We start from the raw sequence: 19171 nt of genomic DNA, 5'->3' as shown, positions 1-19171 counted from the left end.
GTTGCATGCTAATAAACTTTTTATTAACTATTCAAAAACTAAATTTTTGCTTTTTAATAAAACTTCAAAAAATTGTGAATTTAGTGTCAAGGTTAATGGTTTTCTTATTGAGCAGAGTGATAGTATAAAATACTTAGGTGTGGTTTTGGATGATAAGCTGAATTGGAAGAAACATTTGAGTTCTCTGAAATCGAAATTGTCTAGGAGTTGTTATGTTTTGTCAAAATTGAGATATTATTTGGACACATTTACACTTAAAATGGTATATTATAGTTTGTTTTATTCGCATATCCAATATTGTATATCTGTTTGGGGTAGTGCTGCTGACTGTTACTTAAAACCAATTGTTTGTATGCAAAAAAGAGTAATCAGGTATGTTTGTCGTGTGCCTGCCTTGACAACAACAAACCCTTTATTTAAAAAAACTGGTGTGCTAAAATTAAAAGATGTGTATAAATTGCAAATTTGTAAGTTGATGCGTAATACTATAAAAGGGTTTGATGTAGAACACAATAGATTTACACTTGCTAGCTCTGTTCACACACACAACACAAGATTTTCAAAGAAAATGAATTTTGTAACTGAAAGACCTAGAACGAGACTTGGCCTAAACTGCTTTAGGTATTTGGGTCCCAAGTTTTGGTCTAGTGTCCCTGAAACTTTTAAAAACTTAAAGAAAGATCCTTTTAAATTTAGATATAAAAACTTTTTGTTGAATAACTACATGGAGTAGATCTAGAGTGCTTCTACATGTATGTTTTGTTTGAGTTGAAATTTGATTTATGTTATTTGGGCATCAGATTGTGATGTGTAGGTCTTTACTTTATAATTGTCCTGGTAATGAAAGAGTGATTGTTATAAATTATTGTAATAAATTTGTTTGTTGTTGAGTTATTTTACTTGTTTTTATTGTGTTAGATTTAAGATAGTTTTTTTTTATGTTTTTTATTAGAAATTAGATGTATAAGTATAAATTTGATACAAAATTTTTATTTATTTGAAAATTTTTTTTTTTTTTATTTTTTATTTTCTAATTTTAGTTTTTTTTTTTTTTTTTCTTTAAATTTTATTTAATATTTTATTAATATAATTTTTACTTATTTTATTTGTTTATTTTTTATTTTATATTTATTATTATTTTTTGAGTTTTGTACAAACTTAATACTTACAAATTTTAAAAACTCTTATTATTTATTGACTTTATTGTTGATATATATGTATATATTATTATCCATACAAGTAGTATTTTTTTTCATACTACAGTATTTCTTTATTCTAGTTAGTTTTTTATGTTTTTAGAACTAAATACTTTTAATTAGATATTTGTTTATTTGAGTTTGCAACAGCTGATTGTGAGTTCACACTGGTGGCAGTGATCACATGATTGGATTGTTGGTGTGTTTTTTGTTGTAGCGTCGGCAAATACTTACTTGGGGATTTGAGCTTCATGATTTTCCCACACTTTGTGGTTTTTAGTGTTGAGATTTTAACCTTGTGAGTGTTTGCTAAATGACTTGTCACCAAAGGTTTTTTTCAATAAAGGGTTAGGATTAGTTTTTATTTCAGTTAGTTAAATTTTTTTTTTTCTTTTATTATTACATAGACATTTTTATTTTTAGTTAAAAGGTAATTTTTTTCTTAGTAAATTTAAAGATAGGGCAGGTGGAATAACATGTGATGAGCTCAAACTCACTTGCTTGACCTTCAGAAAACGTTTATCGTTGCAGAGGGGAGAGTGAGTATTTTCTGATGTTTTTCTACCTTAAAAAAAAAAAAAAAAAAAAAAAAAAAAACAGTTTTTTTCATAAATTTAATGCAGAAGCATACACATACAACCTTCCTTTTATTATTAAAGAAGAAAAATGAGAATGAGGTATTAATAATTTGTGTTAGAAGAGAAATTTTTTTTTTAAGATTTGAAAAATACTCAGGGAAACTCAGGGAAATTTAAAGTTACTCAGGGAAATTTTTGGTCACTCAGGGAAGATTTTTTGGCTCAAAGAGTGGCAACCCTGTTATTACAAACATCAATCATACACAGATGGTTTAAGTGATGTACTGGAAGTTTGATTATAGAATTCAGCAAAAAACTATTGTTTTTAACCTGTATTAAAGTTAGATTGGAAGTTTTATATAGTTTTAAGTGTTAGATTATGTATTTTTGAATAAGTCTAATTAAAGAGTTTGATTTAGAAAAGTCAGGAAAACTTTGGTAAAAAGTCAGGAAATTCTTCTCAGCTTTTTGAGTGTTCAAAATTAAAAAATTTCCTGTATTCAATCTGGCTATTTTAATTTAAAAAAATTGAATGCAGGAATTTAATATTACACTTTCTGGGAAAATTTGAGGAATATTGCTTAAAAAGTGAAGGAGGAGATAGATTTTTAGTGAAATGGTCTTTTTTTGTGTTTTTAGTTTTCACCTTCCATTAGGTACCTATAGAGGGCATTGACTTTGATCACTCATATCTCAAAAATTACTTGGAATTTTTTCAAGCGCCTTAAAAATGTCTGATAGCTCAGATAAAACTCTAAAAAGTAAGATCAACTCATAAAAATCAAGAAGAAACCCCCTTTGCCCTTAATAAGGATTAGCCAAAAAACAAATTACAATGTATCTGAATAAACTGTTTATGAAGGTCTTGTGACTTAAATTTTTGTAAAAAATAGCCAGTACAAATAAATAATTTGAGAGGTTTTTAATTTTAGAATTTTAAAACTACTTTATTAATAGTTTTAGAAAAAACTAATTTTAGAATTTTAAAATTACAGTAACCTCTTGCATCTTTACGCGCTCGTAACGTTAGCACTCTTGTTTAGTTACGCATTTTAGAATTCTAAAAAATTCAAAAATAAAAACTTTAATTTCATTACCCAAAATTCTTATGGCATGAAATTTCATTCCTACTCAAAAAATCTATTTAAATATCTTTTATACAAGACAAGTTTTTCCTTATGTGGGCAAAGGTCAAGTTAAAAAAGTTTTAGTAACATAAAGGATGTTTTTTAAACATTTTTATTATGTTTTATATAGTTTTGGTCAAAAGAAATCCATTACAGCTCCAAATGCATATTTTTGTAAAAGGCTATAGAAACAAATTTTGGTACAGACACCAAACCATTTCTTGATTGTAAACAAATGCTTAACTATAATTTGAATTCCCTAAGTAGAATAGAATATAAATGTTAAGTATCAAATAAGTCACATATAATTATAGATAAAATCTGCTTGTTTTAAAAATTTGTAAAATTTTTCTACAAGTATTATTATTTTATACAAATTTAGTTCCTTTTTTTTAATATGTATAGTTTTATCTTTTGTTATCATATTTATAAATAAAGTAAACAAATTGTTAAAAGTAGGAAAGTACCCAGTCTGCTTTTAAATAGAAGCAATGTCAAAAAACAGCCATTATAGTAAGTATATTTGGTACCTCTTGTACCTTTACAATCTCTTACGCGTTTTTTCTGTGGACATAATGTGCATAAATAAGCGAGAGGTTACTGTACTTAATTAATAATTCTAGAAAAAATAAACAAATTAAAAGTGGTTTTAGGAAAAAAATGTTATACTGTTTATGTTAAAAAAGACTACATTAAAAAAATAATAAATAATTGCAAATGTATAAAAAAAGGTAAAAAATTAAATGAGATGATATGTTTTTATAGTTAAATAGTATATTTCATAGTTTTAATTTGTGCCTTCTATGTGGAACCTATCAAATCAGGTTTGGTTCTAATCTATTGTTTTGCATTGTTCTAATCAATTTTTGGAAACTTAGTATTTTGTTTGATTATAGAAAACTATGTCAATTTCCTTCACTGTTAAAAAATTATTCCTGCTTACAATGTTATGTTTTAGCAAAACCTTGAGTGTGCAATGACATAATAACATAGCATTTTTAAAAAATATAACATTAGTACAGAAAACTCAGGCAAATATTAATTGGACAAGTTAACAAAAGTTTCTAATACAATAAGCTAAATTAAACTAGTTTTTTTAGTCTTTATGTGTAGTAAATTTTATTAAATATTTCATAAGTAAATATTTTAAAAACTTTATAATTTGTGTTTGTTTTGCTGTAATGAAATAACAGTGTTTTGTAATACTTTGGTTACAATTTTCTTTCAAATAGTATTTTAAATTATATATTTGCAACGTCTAGGGTAATATTACGTTCATAAACAGGGATGCCACTTTATCTGGAAACCTGGAAAAACCTTGAGTTTGACAATTTAGGCAAAAAAAAAAAAATGAAAAAATGTAGAATTTGAGAAATTTTGAAAAAACCCTGGAAAATTCGGGAAATTTGAACAAAAATCACTAAAAAACCTGGTATTTTTAACAATTTTAACATGCTCAGTAGTAAAATTTAGACTTGACACAAAATATCTATAAAATAGATAAAAAAATTTTGTCATCATCAGTTTTTTTTATTAAAAAACACATTTAAATTAACTTTACAGTATTTTTGTTATGTTTTTATACTATTTTACACACTTTCTTACTTTAAGCTTAACTAAAACTAGACCCATAAATGTGTACTTTTAAAAACTTTGAAGAAATTTGAAAAACCTGGAAAAATTTTTGAAAAAACAAGTGGCAACCCTGCATAAAGAAATCACTATCAGTCTTAAATATATTTTTTTTAAATTGTGTGTTTAGTGTTTTTTTTAATTAGCTTCTTAAGTCCTTTAATAAACAAAGACTTCTTTTTAAATAAAAGAACCTTTCTAAACTTAAAATATTTGTTAATTTTGTTTTTCTAGTTTTACTGATCTGATGTGAACCATGAATGGTTTTCAAACTGTAGTATTTCAGAGTTAAGCAAGTATATAATTACACAGGGTTGCCACAAAACCTGGAATCCCGAAAAAACTTGGAAGTTAAAAATTTAGGCATAAACAAAACATAAACTTGGAACTTGAAAAAGTTTGAAAAAAATTTTGAAAAATTAAACAAAAATCACTATAATACTTAATTTTGAAATCCGGGAAGTAGTTCAGAAAACTTAAAAGAAATTTCTCAAAAACCAGTGGCAACCCTGAATTACATCACTAAAGCATTTAATACAATATATTGTAATCAAATGTTTTTTGTTGATTTTTGCAGATTATTTTAGATTAATTTGTAAATTCCTGCTCAATTTTATTGACCAACTTGTAGTGTTGTGCTGTGTTCTAACTTCTTCAACAGTACACCAATATTTTGTAAGGTTTTGATCTGGTAAGAGTAAAAATAACTTTTTAATTGCTATAAATGTAGTTTCTCACTAATAGAAATTTACAAGGAAGCCCAATTAAAGTAACAAGGTAAAGCTAATGTCCTAACTATTAAGCATGTTTACTGATTTGTGCCCTTAAGTTATTTTATAGTCATTATTTTGTTGTGTTTTAAGAAACAAATAAATAGGTGTTAAAAATTAATTTGTCAAAGGTTAATTCTTCTAAAACTATACTTATAAACTAAAATAAATTCTTACAAAATCAAAGGTTTTTGTTTTTTATTAATTTTGGTTTTAATTGATTTCTAAGAAATCTTTTTTCCTTCAATGTAAGTGTTATGCTAAGGTTATCAAGATCTTGATGAGTTCAATGTTTTAAGGGCATAGGGTGGTAAATCACCTTTTTCACAATTTGATCTTATTTAATTGAGTTTTAACTGAGCTACAAGTTGCTTTTTACTGCTTTTTAAATTTCAATTTTTATTTTGAGATATAGCAGGTCAAAGTTGGAGACTACAATAGGTTCCTTATAGGAGGCGCAAACTAAAACAACAAATAACTAGAAAAGGCTAAAAATTTATTTCCTATATTTTTTGAGATAACTACCTCAAACTTTCAGGAAATCTTCCTTGCAATATTTAAAAAACGGAACCTGTATGAAAATTAGCAATTTTATGACAAAAAAAACCTGAAAGTTTGAGGTTTTAATTTTAAAAAACGGAGGAAAAGATAGATTTTTAGTGAAATAATTTTTTTTTTGCTATTTTAGTTTGTGCCTTCCATAAGGAACCTATTGTTGTCACCAACTTTGACCGGCTATATCTCAAAAATTATTTTGAAATTTTAAAGTCTGTAAAAAGCATCTTGTAGCTTAGCTAAATCTCAATAAAATAAGATCAAATTGTGAAAAAAGTGGTTTCTTCCCTGAGCCCTTAATAATTGTATGTCAGTCAACTACCATATTGTTCACTATTTCAAGTCTTGTAGTAGCCAATATTCATATATATTTTTTCATTTCATAAAATTATTTATTGATTAATTAAAATATCAATAGAGTAATTAAAAAAAAAAAGACCACCTTTCAAACCATTTTGATCCCTGAAAAAAGTATTTATTATGCCTAGTTCTAAGAAAGCTAAAATACTCTTAAAACAGACTTTAAAAGCAGGATAAATAATTAATAGTAATAAAGAAATTGCAGGCAAATACATGCCGAAGTTTTAAATTTGAATAAACGAAAATTTATTTAAGCCAAGTTTTCAAGTTTTTTTTTTTACAAAATTCAGGCTCTAATGCATATTTATTAATCTTATGCTAGTTTAATCATTTTAAAGTTATATTTTTCTCTACAAATATTTTTGTGTTTGACTTTGTTAAATAGCTGAGCTTGATAAACAACATTTTATTTATTTTTGGCACTTAATATATAACAAAAAAAGCAACTCAGGCTGGTTCATAATTTGTTGCAATAAAAAATTTATAACGTCCTAAGCATTATTAAGTTTTTTAAATTGTTTTATAACTGCAATTGATAAGTAGTTTACTCAGAAAAAAATCTGCAAATGAAACTGTATCTTAGCAGACAGGCATGAAACAAATTTAGTTGTAGCCAAACAAGCTTGGAGCAACAGCTTATACAGTGAAGCTGATTTAGGTCAAGTATGGCTGTAGTTTGTATACAAGTTGTTTGGTTAAGTTATATAACAATTTATGAGTAGGTAGTTGTGTTCAAGTCTGGGCTCCTATAAACTCAGACTCCTTAGGATAACCTATAATGGTTTCAAATTTTGGAAAAATGCAGGCTAACAAAGCAATTTTTTTTGTTCCTGATAATAATTTTCTATTTAAAATAATTCCTCCTTCCAAAATATGCAAAAGCCAAAATGGTCACATAAATATTAAAAAACTTTCAATTTATTTATTTTATCTGGGATTTTCAAATTCAGTTGTAGCTAAACGAGCTAGGAGCAACAGTTTGTACATTGAAGCTGAATTAGATCAAGTATTGCTATAGTTTTGTATACAACTTGTATGGTGAAGTTTTATAACAATTTATGAGTAGGTAGTTGTGTTTTTCCCAAACACTCAGGCTCCTTTGGATAACCTATAATGGTTTTAAATTTTGGAAAATTGCAGGCCAAAAAAGCAAACTAGCTAGTTTTTATTTTTAAGACTCTTGCAAGTTTTTTTTCTTAATTCTAGTTGTTATTATAATGATATGTTCAGGTGTTTTAGCTTGTTAACAGTATTTTTTTTTACTTAACTGACATTAATTTCTGTTTGCAACAAATTTAGGCCAATTCTTTTTAGTCACTTAAACTGTCGTTTTTGTCTTAAAAAGTGACAATCTTGTTAGTATATTGAGTACTACAATATTGATTTGCTACTTTCATAATATTTTTCATGCCCTTTCCCACCTGATTAAAAATATTAGTTTAAAACTGTTCTTTCGTAATAATCATTTTTTTTCCTTATTAGTTTAGAAATGTATCAAGTGTTTTTGTTTACAATATATATGTGGAATATAAGTTAAGTCTACTCCTAAATCACAGATACTAAGAATTTTTTTTTAAACTTATTGGCTATTCAAAAATTGAACTTTAAAATTCTTTACTTTATTTATAAACAAATAAATTTCTCTATTATACTTTATTTTAATGTATTTGTATATCTTATTTTAGTTAAGTTTCAAACAATAAATTAATTATAAAAATGAATAATTAAAACAACAACAAAAAGACAGAACTAGCATCAGCTTTAGTTTATAGAGTAACATATTTTTGATTAACAAATTTTTAACATATAAATCCATAAGTTCTCCAATTACAAACAAAATCATTAACAAGAGCAACAAAAGACAAAAGATATATATGGGATGTGTTTTGTACTACATCTATGAATAATATAAAATTATCTATTAAAATATTAAACTATCTCTACTGTAGCAGTTATTAACCTTTTTTTCATGCTTTACCACTTTTTCGAAGGTTATCACCAAATTTACCCCCAATTTACAAATTATTGTTTTATTTTGAGAAAAAGAGCTAGATTTTTTGAACTTTAAGCTTATTAAATAAAATAATTGTAAAACTTAAAGAGTTTAGTTAACTTAAGAAAAATTAAATTTAAATACTAATTTATAAATTTATAACCTTTTAATAAACATTAATTTAGATAACTTGCAATAAAGAAAATTTATCCCCTAAGCAAGAAAATTTACACCAATTTTAGAATCGCTGATCTACACTAATGTATATCCTAATTAATTATTTCAACAAAAATTTTAACAAAAATAATGAATAGTTTTGTATTACAACAGGAAACAAAAAACTAACATCAGCTTTAGTTCATATAATACAACTTTTAGTATTAACTAATTTCTTACATATAATCCACAAGTTTTGCATTAAAAAACATAAAAATGATTGATGAAAGACACACATTATACGTGGGCAGAGTCCACTCAAAAGTAACAGAGGAAATCTTGTTTGAGCTTTTTCTGCAAGTCGGCCCACTGTTGAAAGTTGTGCTGCCCAAGAAAGAAAGGGGAGAGACTGCTCACAAGGGTTTTGCTTTTGTTGAGTTCAAGCATCAGGTGTCTCTAGACTACGCCATTGCAGTGCTAAGCGGTGAAAGTTTGTATGGCCAGCAGCTTATTATAAAGCACAAAAACAAGCCAAAAGAAAGTGAAGATATTAATAATGCCAACGTTAACGACAGTGCAAGCAACAATCAGGTAAACACCAGCCAGAGCAACAATGAAAAGAGCCAACAAGGCTTCATGTCCTTTGACAGCATTGCAAAGATGGTTGAAATGCAGAGAAACAGCTCTAATCATTCTATCAACCAGCAAAGTTTCAATCAGTACAGCAATGGCTACAACAACATGAGCGACGCGAGCCTAGTCACTGCAGTTTTCAACCTGCAGCAGAAACAACCACCACTGCCACCAACTTCCCAGCTCAATGATAGACCACCACTGCCGCTAACGCCGAAAATGAACCCCCCAAGCTCGCATCCCATGCAAGATTCAAGAAGCTCCTACCCCAGTGAGACTCCAGTGTGCGCTGCTCCCAGACAACAGTACAACAATAGTTACATTCAGAGCTACCACCAACAGAACAGCATAACTTACTACCCAAAGCAAAACAGCCCTGCAAACTACCATAACAGCAGCAGGGCTCACAAGAGCTACAGGAATGACAGCAGGTATGCCCCATACAACTCCAATGAGAGCAACAACTACCACGGTTCCAAAGACTATGACAGAAACGGTTCTGGTAAGAGTTACGCTGGTGGGGACGCAAGAAACGTTGAGGTGAGTTCCTACAGGAGAAGAAGCTACTTGCCAGGTCCTTACGAAAGCAGGGGTAACAGCAGGGGCAGTAGAAGATATTAAATGATAGTTTTATTATAACAACATTTTGAAAGTTTTTACGAACAGTTATTTAAATAATTATTTTTTTTTATTAGTCTGTATTGATATTATACATAATGTATTGATTTATAACAGTTTGTTTATCTGAATCATATATTGGATGTTTTAAACTGATATAACATACATTGGTTTCACCAGATCTGTGTAAATTTAAACATTATACATATATTTTTACAATAAAAAATTTAATTGTCGTTATAATAATAAACCTTTGAAACTTAAAAAAAAGTTGTCCAATTTATAAGAGCTAACTTTTAAAATCTACATTTTTTGTTTTAAGATTTCTGTTTCTGACTGAAGTATTTGTTAAGTATTTTGGTGAAACGAACTTCATCTTATTTACATTTTTTTACAATGTATATTGAAACTTGTTGATTTTTAACAATCTTGTGGTAGATTTTAGTTGTTTATTTCATAAGCAAAAACTTTGTTATAATTTAGTTATACATTTTTAATAAGCTTGTTGATATTTTTATAAGGGATAAAGTTTCTTAATTTTTTTTATGGTAAAAAATTGATAAGTTATAAAAATGGTAATAACTTAAAATAAAATTACTTTTATAATATAAGATAGTCTTTCACAAGAAATTGTTAACTACAAAGTTACATATGTTGAATTCTTTTCATGCTATTTAGTATATTTTTATAAGAAAGCTTTCTTTTCTAATAAGTGATTTTTAATTTTACTTCTTTTTGATGTTTAATTTTTTTTTGTTTTATTTGAATATTAACATCATAAATAGGTAATTTTATAATGATGAAACTTAGTTCAAACTTAAATATCTTGAAGTTTTTTTGATGCTGTATTTCAATTTATTATTACTTTAAACTAGATGTTTATGCATCTTGTTAAGTTTTTTATTACCTCTTTCATTAAGACTAATATAAACACTTTAGACTCTTGGATAAGTTATGTAAGATAAATTATTGAAATATAGGTCAGAAAGTGTTTAACTTAGAAGTATTTATAAATTAAAATTCTTAAATCAACATTTTAAATTATCTTGTAAAAACGTATGTAATGTCTGTGTACTCTAGATGTAATTTTTCTAGATGTATAGATTGAGTCTTTGAAGTTGAATAATGGAAAATTATACTAAGATAAAAACTAAAAAAGTACAAGATGTCATGAACTAATATTTAATGTAATTTATATTGTAATTTGAACCTGCTTAACAAAAAAACAATTAATAAATTCAACTAAAACTTAGTGCGTAACAAAAGTTATTTAGAAAGTTCTATAGATACTTGGTACAAATGGCCACATAACTATAATAAGTTTAAGCTAGGTAATTAGTATTTTTGGAATTTTGTATTGAATTCAGGTCTAGATTAGCATCAGTTATATTCACTTGGTGTATCAGTTTAATAACTTTATTTAATAAATTAAGGTCAAATTAAGAAATAATTCAAATTTGTATAGTTTTCCACCAGTAGTTTTTCTACACCGCACACACTTCTGAGCGTGAATGTTTTTAAAAGAAAAACATTTTTTGCAGATAATTATAAATATAAAATGACAAGCAAGCCACTGGACAAAGTAGTAGTTAACCCGCTGGTCCTATTGAGCGTTGTTGACCATTTTAACAGAATTGGAAAGGTTTGTTTAAATTTCTCACTTGCTTGACGAGTTGTGAACATATTTTTAAAGAGTTAAAATGGCCCGTATTTGTATAACAACTTAAGAAAATTTTATATATTTATTGTTTATTGTGCAATGTTGTACTCGGGCATCAAAACCTGAGCCACTTGAAAATGATACACAAGATAAAAAATAAAATAAATTTATATTCAATAGTTTAAGATAAAATAAACATAAACAAAAAATTAAACAAAGTTAAGTTTATAAAGAACTAGTTAATAAACTTATTTGTTTAGTATAAAAGGCGATAACTTGTATATACAAAAAGAAATAGTAAATTTACATCCATAAGGAAGTACAACCAAATAGATTATTTTCCAGAAGTATTGTTTATAGGACATAATATATTTCTACAAAATTAATAAAAAGAAATTAAGAGTCTGTTAGGGGGGACACATAATAACTTTATAAATACATTTTCTAATTTATAAAAGCTTTAAGAATAATAATTTAGTTTTGTATGAGTATTTAAAAAAACTTTTATTTTAATTAATAGTTTACATTTTTTAATTTATTATCTTTATGTTTACAGGTGGGAAGTTCTAGACGCGTTGTCGGAGTTTTGTTGGGCTAATGGAAGACCATAGAAGGCGAAAAACTCCTGGACATCTCGAACAGTTTTGCCGTTCCTTTCGACAAAGATTCCAAAAATCCCAACGTCTGGTACCTTGATCACGACTACTTGGAAAATATGGCAGGTAAAATAATTAGTTTTGTAGATGGGTTATAAACAGTTTATTTTTATTTACTAGCTATAACTGTTTAGATAATATTAAAGCATAAGCCATGGTTTATAAAAATGTAACTACTTTTTAAAGCAAGGTTTTTTCCCATAAATAATTTGTCACTTAAAATAGTTCTGAAGATCATTTTGGGTGAAACAGTGTTAGCTAAGTAATAGTTGCTTAACAAACTTTTTATAAATAGTTTTAAGTATGTCGGAATTAATAATAAGATACATAAAAGTATTAAAGGAATAAACATCAGTCAATATTTTCCATATTGAATAAACATATGTAGTACTATTTTTAAAGGATTATTCATTTACTGTTCACATAAGTATACACAAAATTAGACTTAAGTATGATATGTCTATTTATCTATTATGATAAACTATTTAAGACATCAGATTTTATTTTATCATTCTATTAGTTAAAAATAACATACGAATTTTTTTCTTGTACTAGATTATTTAAAATGTTAACAATTCACAGAATTTTTCAAGAAAGTGAACATTATATTATATGATTTTTTGTCATACTAAATTTTAAAGATAAATGTTAAAATATGAACTCACAGGAATGTTCAAAAAATCAAAAACTAAATAATATTAATTCTACTAAAATAAATAAAAATTATCAGGAATGTTCAAAAAAGTAAAATTAAACAATATTCATTATACTAAATTATTTAAATCTTTAATTAGCATAAACAACATTCATGAAAGTGAATACAAGGTAAGGTATTCTGCCATACTGAATATTTAAACAATGGATTTTAAATAGTGTTGTTCAAAAAAGTAGGATATCAAGTTTTCTTTAACTATTTTAAACTTTGTAATTCACAGGAATGTTCAAGAAAGTGAACGCGAAGGAGCGCATAGTGGGCTGGTACCACACCGGACCCAAGCTCTACTCCGACGACATCATGATCCACGATCTCATTAAAAACTAGATTTATATTATGTTTGTATTACAAATGTTTTTATTATTATGATATATATATATATATGAATATTCTTCAGGTACAACCCCAACGCCGTGTTGGTTGTCATTGACGCCAAGCCCAAGAAGTTGGGACTCCCAACTGAGATATACGTGTCCGTTGAGATAAATTTTTTATCAGATAAAAAAAAAAAAGTTAACTTAAGTTCTTGATCTTGAACATTATTAAAAATATTAAAGTACTACAAAGTTCATATGTTTTTAATTATATCCCAGAGTTTTTATTTGCTCGCCAATACTATAATTAAAATAAAACTATGAATATCTGAAGAAGAAAAAGTTGAATGAATTAAATTAAAAAAGTTGTACAAACAAGCATAACAATTATGTAATTATTTTGGCTTATAATTCTCAAAATATAATCAACTATTACAAAGGTGGTACATGACGATGGCACGCCTACTTCGAAGACCTTCAAGCACATCCCGTCTGAGATCGACGCAGAAGAAGCGGAAGAGGTGGGAGTCGAGCATCTTTTGAAGGACATTCACAACGTAACCGCGGGAACCCTCTCGCAACGCATCACTGATCAGGTAACTTTCGTATAATTTAGCATATAATATATTTGTTTGTAATTTAATTTTCAACGTAACCGCGGAAACCCTTTCGCAACGCATCACTGATCAGATTATATTCACAGTTTATTTTAAATTTAGATAATTTTATTCACAATGTCACCGCGGGAACAGTGTCGAAACGCATCACTGATCAGGTATGATAAAGATAGGTTATGTATAGTGTTCTGACTATTGTCAAAAAAGATCTATTTAAATTATTTTGACATTTGCTCCCAAATTTTTTTATAAACTTCTACTTTTTGGCCTTAGTTCGTTAAGACTAGCACTTGACGGCATAGGTTTTAGAAAGTATACAACCGTTAGATTTGACCATGTTCAATTTCTGGTAACTGTAATAAAATGATAATGAAACAGAAACTATTAATGGATCTTACCAGCTTAAAAGTTATATCTATTTAAAGTCTATTGCAGCGTATCACACATAGGTTTATTTCTACTGTTGTGGTTCGAATGTTCAGTTTAACAAGTTTTAAATTTTAAGGTCCTCTATAATACTATTTTAAATCGTGCCCAATCTAACGTATTGTACAGGTAAATAACAACTGATTGTTAAAAGCATCTAGTGAATTTAAACTGTACTTGCCTGCTTATCTCCGAAAATTTAAATATAATTTATAGTTTTTTATTTAAACATTCATACAGGTGCAAGGACTCAGAGGTCTCGTCAAACAGCTTGAAAGCATTGGAAGTTATCTCAGAAAGGTTGGTGGATTTGTATTAAATGAAATATTTTATTAGATACATTAGTTATTCGAAACATAAACCTTCAGTGGCTTATATCCAAAAAGTATACTGTAAAAGCTTTTAGATTGTTTTACAACTTTTCTTATTTTTCTTACGATTGTGCTGAAAACTTTGCTGACTTTTACAAACTTACTAGTGCGAAAACCCTAATTTCTGTTGTCTAGTTGACAAAATAAAATATATATCTAAATTGTTAGCTTTTTAGTTTGATGTATAGTAAGTAGTACTATAAAATCAAAATATATTTTTTAAATTTTGTTACTGACTTAGATTAAAATCAGTTTATACCATTGTAGAGTGTTTAAGATATAACATTTGTTTAGAGTTTATACTTTTCTTATAAGAAAATTTTATTTAAAAGCCCATATCAGTGTTGCAAAAGACCCTGGAAATTGAAAATTTAAACAAAAAACTAGAAATATCTACAATTTGAAAACTTTTTAACAAAACATGGAAAATCTAAAACTTTAAGCAGTTTTTACATGTAAAGTTATGAAATTTAGGTTAGATACGAAAATCTATGAATTCAAAAAAAGATAATTTGAATTATTATATTTAAAATCTCATACAAAGTAGCATTCCAGTATCTTTTCAATATTATGTTATCATTTAAGACAGTTTTTTACCTTTAATTTATTTTTATACCAAAAATGGACTAACAATATTGTATTTTCAAAATCCTGAAAGAAGTTCAGAAAACCTGGAAACATTTTTTATAAAACCCTTGGCAACCCTGTCATATGCAATAACCAGCTATAGGTAAATTCGAAAAAGTTAATAGTTTTTAAAAAGTGGATATAATTTTTTCCCGACCCTGGCTAAATTAAATTTAAGAATATGAAAAAAACCATTAGCTATAACTATATTTTTATTTTATACAATGTTTTGCTAATACCTCACTTCTATATTCTTTCATATTATCACTTTTTTCAAAAAAATACAACGATTAGTAAACTTTATCTGAAATTAAATGAAAAAAATAATTTTTGAGCCGTTTATTAGTCTTTAAAATTACAGTCAACTTACATTAACTTCACTTATTGTAACTTGTGAAATTTTTCATCTTTATCAACCTTTTGACAACCGTATACGTCTACAAGATAAAAAATAATCAATTATTTATTATTGCATATTATTTTTTGGTTTTTCATGCAACCTGTCGCATATTTTAGAATCTAACTTCTAAAACTAACATATATTTAAAATAACACTACGTTTTACTATTACAAATGTTTCACAGCTCTTCAGTTAGTTTATTACAATAGTATCTTTAAACATAAATTAAAATGAACACGAATTAAAGCAATAAACTTTAAAGATTGTTACGCCAGTAAGTAAGTCATTAAAAAATATAAGACACACCAAGTTTGCAAAAACGTTCAAAATTATTTGAAATAAAAGCTAGAAAAATGTTTGTAGTTACTAAAAAGTTCATTTCTTTTGTAAATCTAGATTTTGGTTTAATTTTGAGATGTCGTGTTTTTCCATGTTGCAAAGAGTGCTGCCATGTTTAAAATTGAATTAGTTTTTTGTTCAGCTGTAGGTATAAATATATATATATATATATATATATATGTAACAAACAAAATTATAAAGATTGTTTTACTTTTAGTAAAATCCAACGTTTAAGTTTAAGTAAAATTAAAAAATTTCTTGAAATTTAGTAATAAAAAATTAATGAACATAATGGTACCACCATCATTTAAACTTCAGTAATAATATTTAATCAAAAAGTCGGAGGTTTCAAAAAAATCTTAAAAACCTCATTCAGCTTTTTTTTTGAATAATAAAACACAGGGATAAGATTTAAATGAACACAATGGAACTTTTAAATATTTTATAAAACACAAAATTACATTTAGTCAGTTGAAATAACGTTTTGAGTCTATCTACCATTAGTTTAAATTCACCCCTGAACGAACGCCATTAAATCAACACACCATTACTTTTGGTAAAAAGCATCCGTATGACGTAACGATTGGTTTTTATCGAATCACTATGACGTCACACACACACAGGTGTAGAAAAATATTTTAATGCCTCTAATGTTTGAATCATTAACACTAGAAGCTGCGATTTAAGCGTACAACCTTCGAAATTTTTACCTACAACTTAAAAAAAAAGTATCACTATGACGTAACAACTTCACGATTATGACGCCACAGGTGTACAAGGGCGAGCTGCCGATGAACCACCAGATAATGTACCTGTGCCATGACATCTTCAACCTTTTACCAGACGTCAACCTGGTGGATTTCAGCAGTAGCTTTCACCTAAAGACCAACGACCAGCTGATGGTGGTGTACCTTTCCAGTTTGATCAGAACCGTGGTTTCGCTGCACAACCTCATCAACAACAAGATCTCCACCAGACAGGTTTGAAGTAATATTAAGTAATTTGATGTAATTTTTGAATTGGTAAAATAATATTAATTTATTTGTTATTAATGTGTTGTTTTTATATACAACCTCATCAACAACAAGATTTCCACCAGACAGGTATTTATTGAGATATTTAATTTTATTATATATGTGTACATGTAAAGTATAATTTCATCTATATAATTCCCTCATCAACAACAAGATCTCCACCAGACAGGTAATTAGTAATACTTAGTAATTTTATGTAATTTTTGAATTAATAAAATAATAACAATTTAATGTGTTGTTTTTATATACAACCTCATCAACAACAAGATTTCCACCAGGCAGGTAATTAGTTTTTATTGTTTTTTATATAAATATTTTAAATAAATTAAGACGTATTCTATTATAAATTTAGTCATACACAAGTTTTTGTACTTTTTTTATTTTTAAATTTTAATTCACTAAAATGATTGCACCAAACATGTATTTTGTTGAGGTGTTGAATTTATTTTTTTATATTTATTTACTTATTTTGATTTAATTTTGAAATGAAAATTTCAATCTTCTACCAAGATTGCCACTAGACAGTTTTTTATTTATTCATTTAAAATTGTTTTAAATGAATAAAAAAAAAAAGCTTGTTTATACTTGTCTTTTAGTTAGTTAACAACAAGTTTATCAAAAACAAGGTAACACATAGACAGGTTTTCTGTTTAATTTGAAAAAATCTATTACTTAATTATTATTTCTCATCAGGAGATAAATTGTCATTAGGCAGGTTTTATGATATAGTATATTATTTTTATAATAGTTCCTAATCAACAACACGATTTTAAGTTTGTATTAATCTGCACAAAACCGAGTAATCCAAAAAAGGAGCAGTTTTGATTTTGTTTAGATTAATAAATAAAAAGTATCACTAATTTTACAAATAATAACAATTACAATTAATAAAGTTGGAATTCGGTGATCAAAGTGAAAAGTCGGGAGGTGATTGCAAAAAGGAGGCTCAGAAAGAAAATAAAACCAAAGAAGCCCCGAAACCGGCCAGTGCTAAATAATTAAATTTGTGTTAATATTATTATGTTCGTGGGTTTATGTTTTTGTAAAAGAAAATGTTTTGTTTTACTAGCTTAAATATTTCATAAAAACTCTAAATTTTAATAAAATTTGTTTCAGTTAGGTCAGTTTTATTTTAATTTCTATCAAAAATTTTAATTAAAATTTTTTTACAACCAGAATAGGTTATTTTTACAAACTTTTTTTATAAATTTGTAATTTTTTTTTATTGAAAGTATTTTTGAGATAAGTTTTGTAATAAAAAGAGATCTTAAGTTTGTAAAGTAGAGCTAATTTAATTACTTATTTTTAAAAACTACGATGTTAGTTTATAGGTTAAATCTCCATTTTAGCTATTTCTACAGTTTTTGTACATTACTATGTTAATAAATTATTTAACTTAACTTTTTCATGTAGTTTTTAAAAGTTATACAGTTGTGTACAAAAGCTGATTAGTTTTTACTCCTATAATTGTTATTTAGCTTATGTTGTATAAGTAACTTTATTATATAACTAATAATGCTTTTATAAAACATTATTAATAGTTTTTAAAATTAAATTTTTTATTATAAATTAATTTATATAATGTAAAGTATCTCCATACCCTGTATACAAGTTGTGGTATAGCTGGATCCACATTAAAAATTATTAAACTTTTAAACAAAGTATTTTTTAAACCAAACAATGATTAATTTTTTATATTGCAACTAGTAGAAGTGATCTACAATAGCTAGCCTTTTTTGCTAAAATCGTGATTCTGAAAAAAAAATTAGTATCTTGATTTTAATAATAGATCAGCATCCTTAATAATATCCGGTCGGATCCGTATCCAACTAATGAAAAATTGCAAAAGTTAGGTTTAAATTTTAAAATGTTAGAAAATTACACTAAATTTGTAGAAAAAGTTACTTAAAAATACAAGTAAAGCACAAACAAATCCGGTGTTAAAATAATTTGTATTGTAATTATTTATAGTATTGTTTTTTTTGTTGCTATAAGGGATTTTAATATAAAAGTTGAACATTTTTCAGCTTAATTTATGTTAATTTAACCAAGAATAAAGACATGTTCAAAAATTTTGATTCACCATATTCATAACTAACAAATTTCTGTTTTGAACTTCTTTTTATATTCTTAACCAATTAGTCTTACACATAATCAAACTTGGAAAAATTATAAAATGGAAATATTTTATTTGCGCCAAATTATTTCAATATAACCATAAAGCTAGCCACACAGCCAACTCTTAGCTTACATAAAAATGTTATCAATCTCTATAGGGTTTGTAAAACACAAATAAAAAATATTTTAAAATGTGATCAGCATTGATGACTCTTGAAATTCACAGTTATCTGAATCTACACCCGGATCTCAGTTTGAAAAAGTTATTCCAATCCG

At 26.6% G+C, this 19171-nt stretch overlaps 2 protein-coding genes across 2 annotated transcripts; both read left to right on the top strand.

Annotated features, from left to right (window-relative positions):
- The first annotated feature begins 8643 nt into the window (after nt 1-8643).
- On the top strand, nt 8644-9829 carry LOC145836517 (uncharacterized). The gene has a single exon (XM_082944313.1). The coding sequence runs from the start codon at nt 8644-8646 to the stop codon at nt 9619-9621; it is 978 nt and encodes a 325-aa protein (XP_082800439.1). The 3' UTR covers nt 9622-9829.
- A 1347-nt stretch (nt 9830-11176) lies between these two features.
- LOC145837164 (26S proteasome non-ATPase regulatory subunit 7-like) lies at nt 11177-18149 on the top strand. The gene is given in 8 exon segments (XM_082944932.1): nt 11177-11260; nt 11835-12000; nt 12870-12970; nt 13045-13125; nt 13404-13559; nt 14247-14306; nt 16514-16723; nt 17671-18149. Coding segments are annotated over 8 exon segments (963 nt in total). The 3' UTR covers nt 17776-18149.
- Nucleotides 18150-19171: the final 1022 nt, after the last annotated feature.

This window comes from Thalia democratica, chromosome 5 (genome assembly GCF_965202585.1).
Source record: "Thalia democratica chromosome 5, ktThaDemo2.hap1.1, whole genome shotgun sequence".
In the NCBI taxonomy this organism is placed as follows: Eukaryota; Metazoa; Chordata; class Thaliacea; order Salpida; family Salpidae; genus Thalia; species Thalia democratica.
This window is presented reverse-complemented; position numbering and strand designations above follow the sequence as displayed.

Excerpts from the sequence above, each read along its gene's own strand:
- LOC145836517 (XM_082944313.1), top strand. The coding sequence starts at position 8,644 with ATGATTGATGAAAGACACACATTATACGTGGGCAGAGTCCACTCAAAA.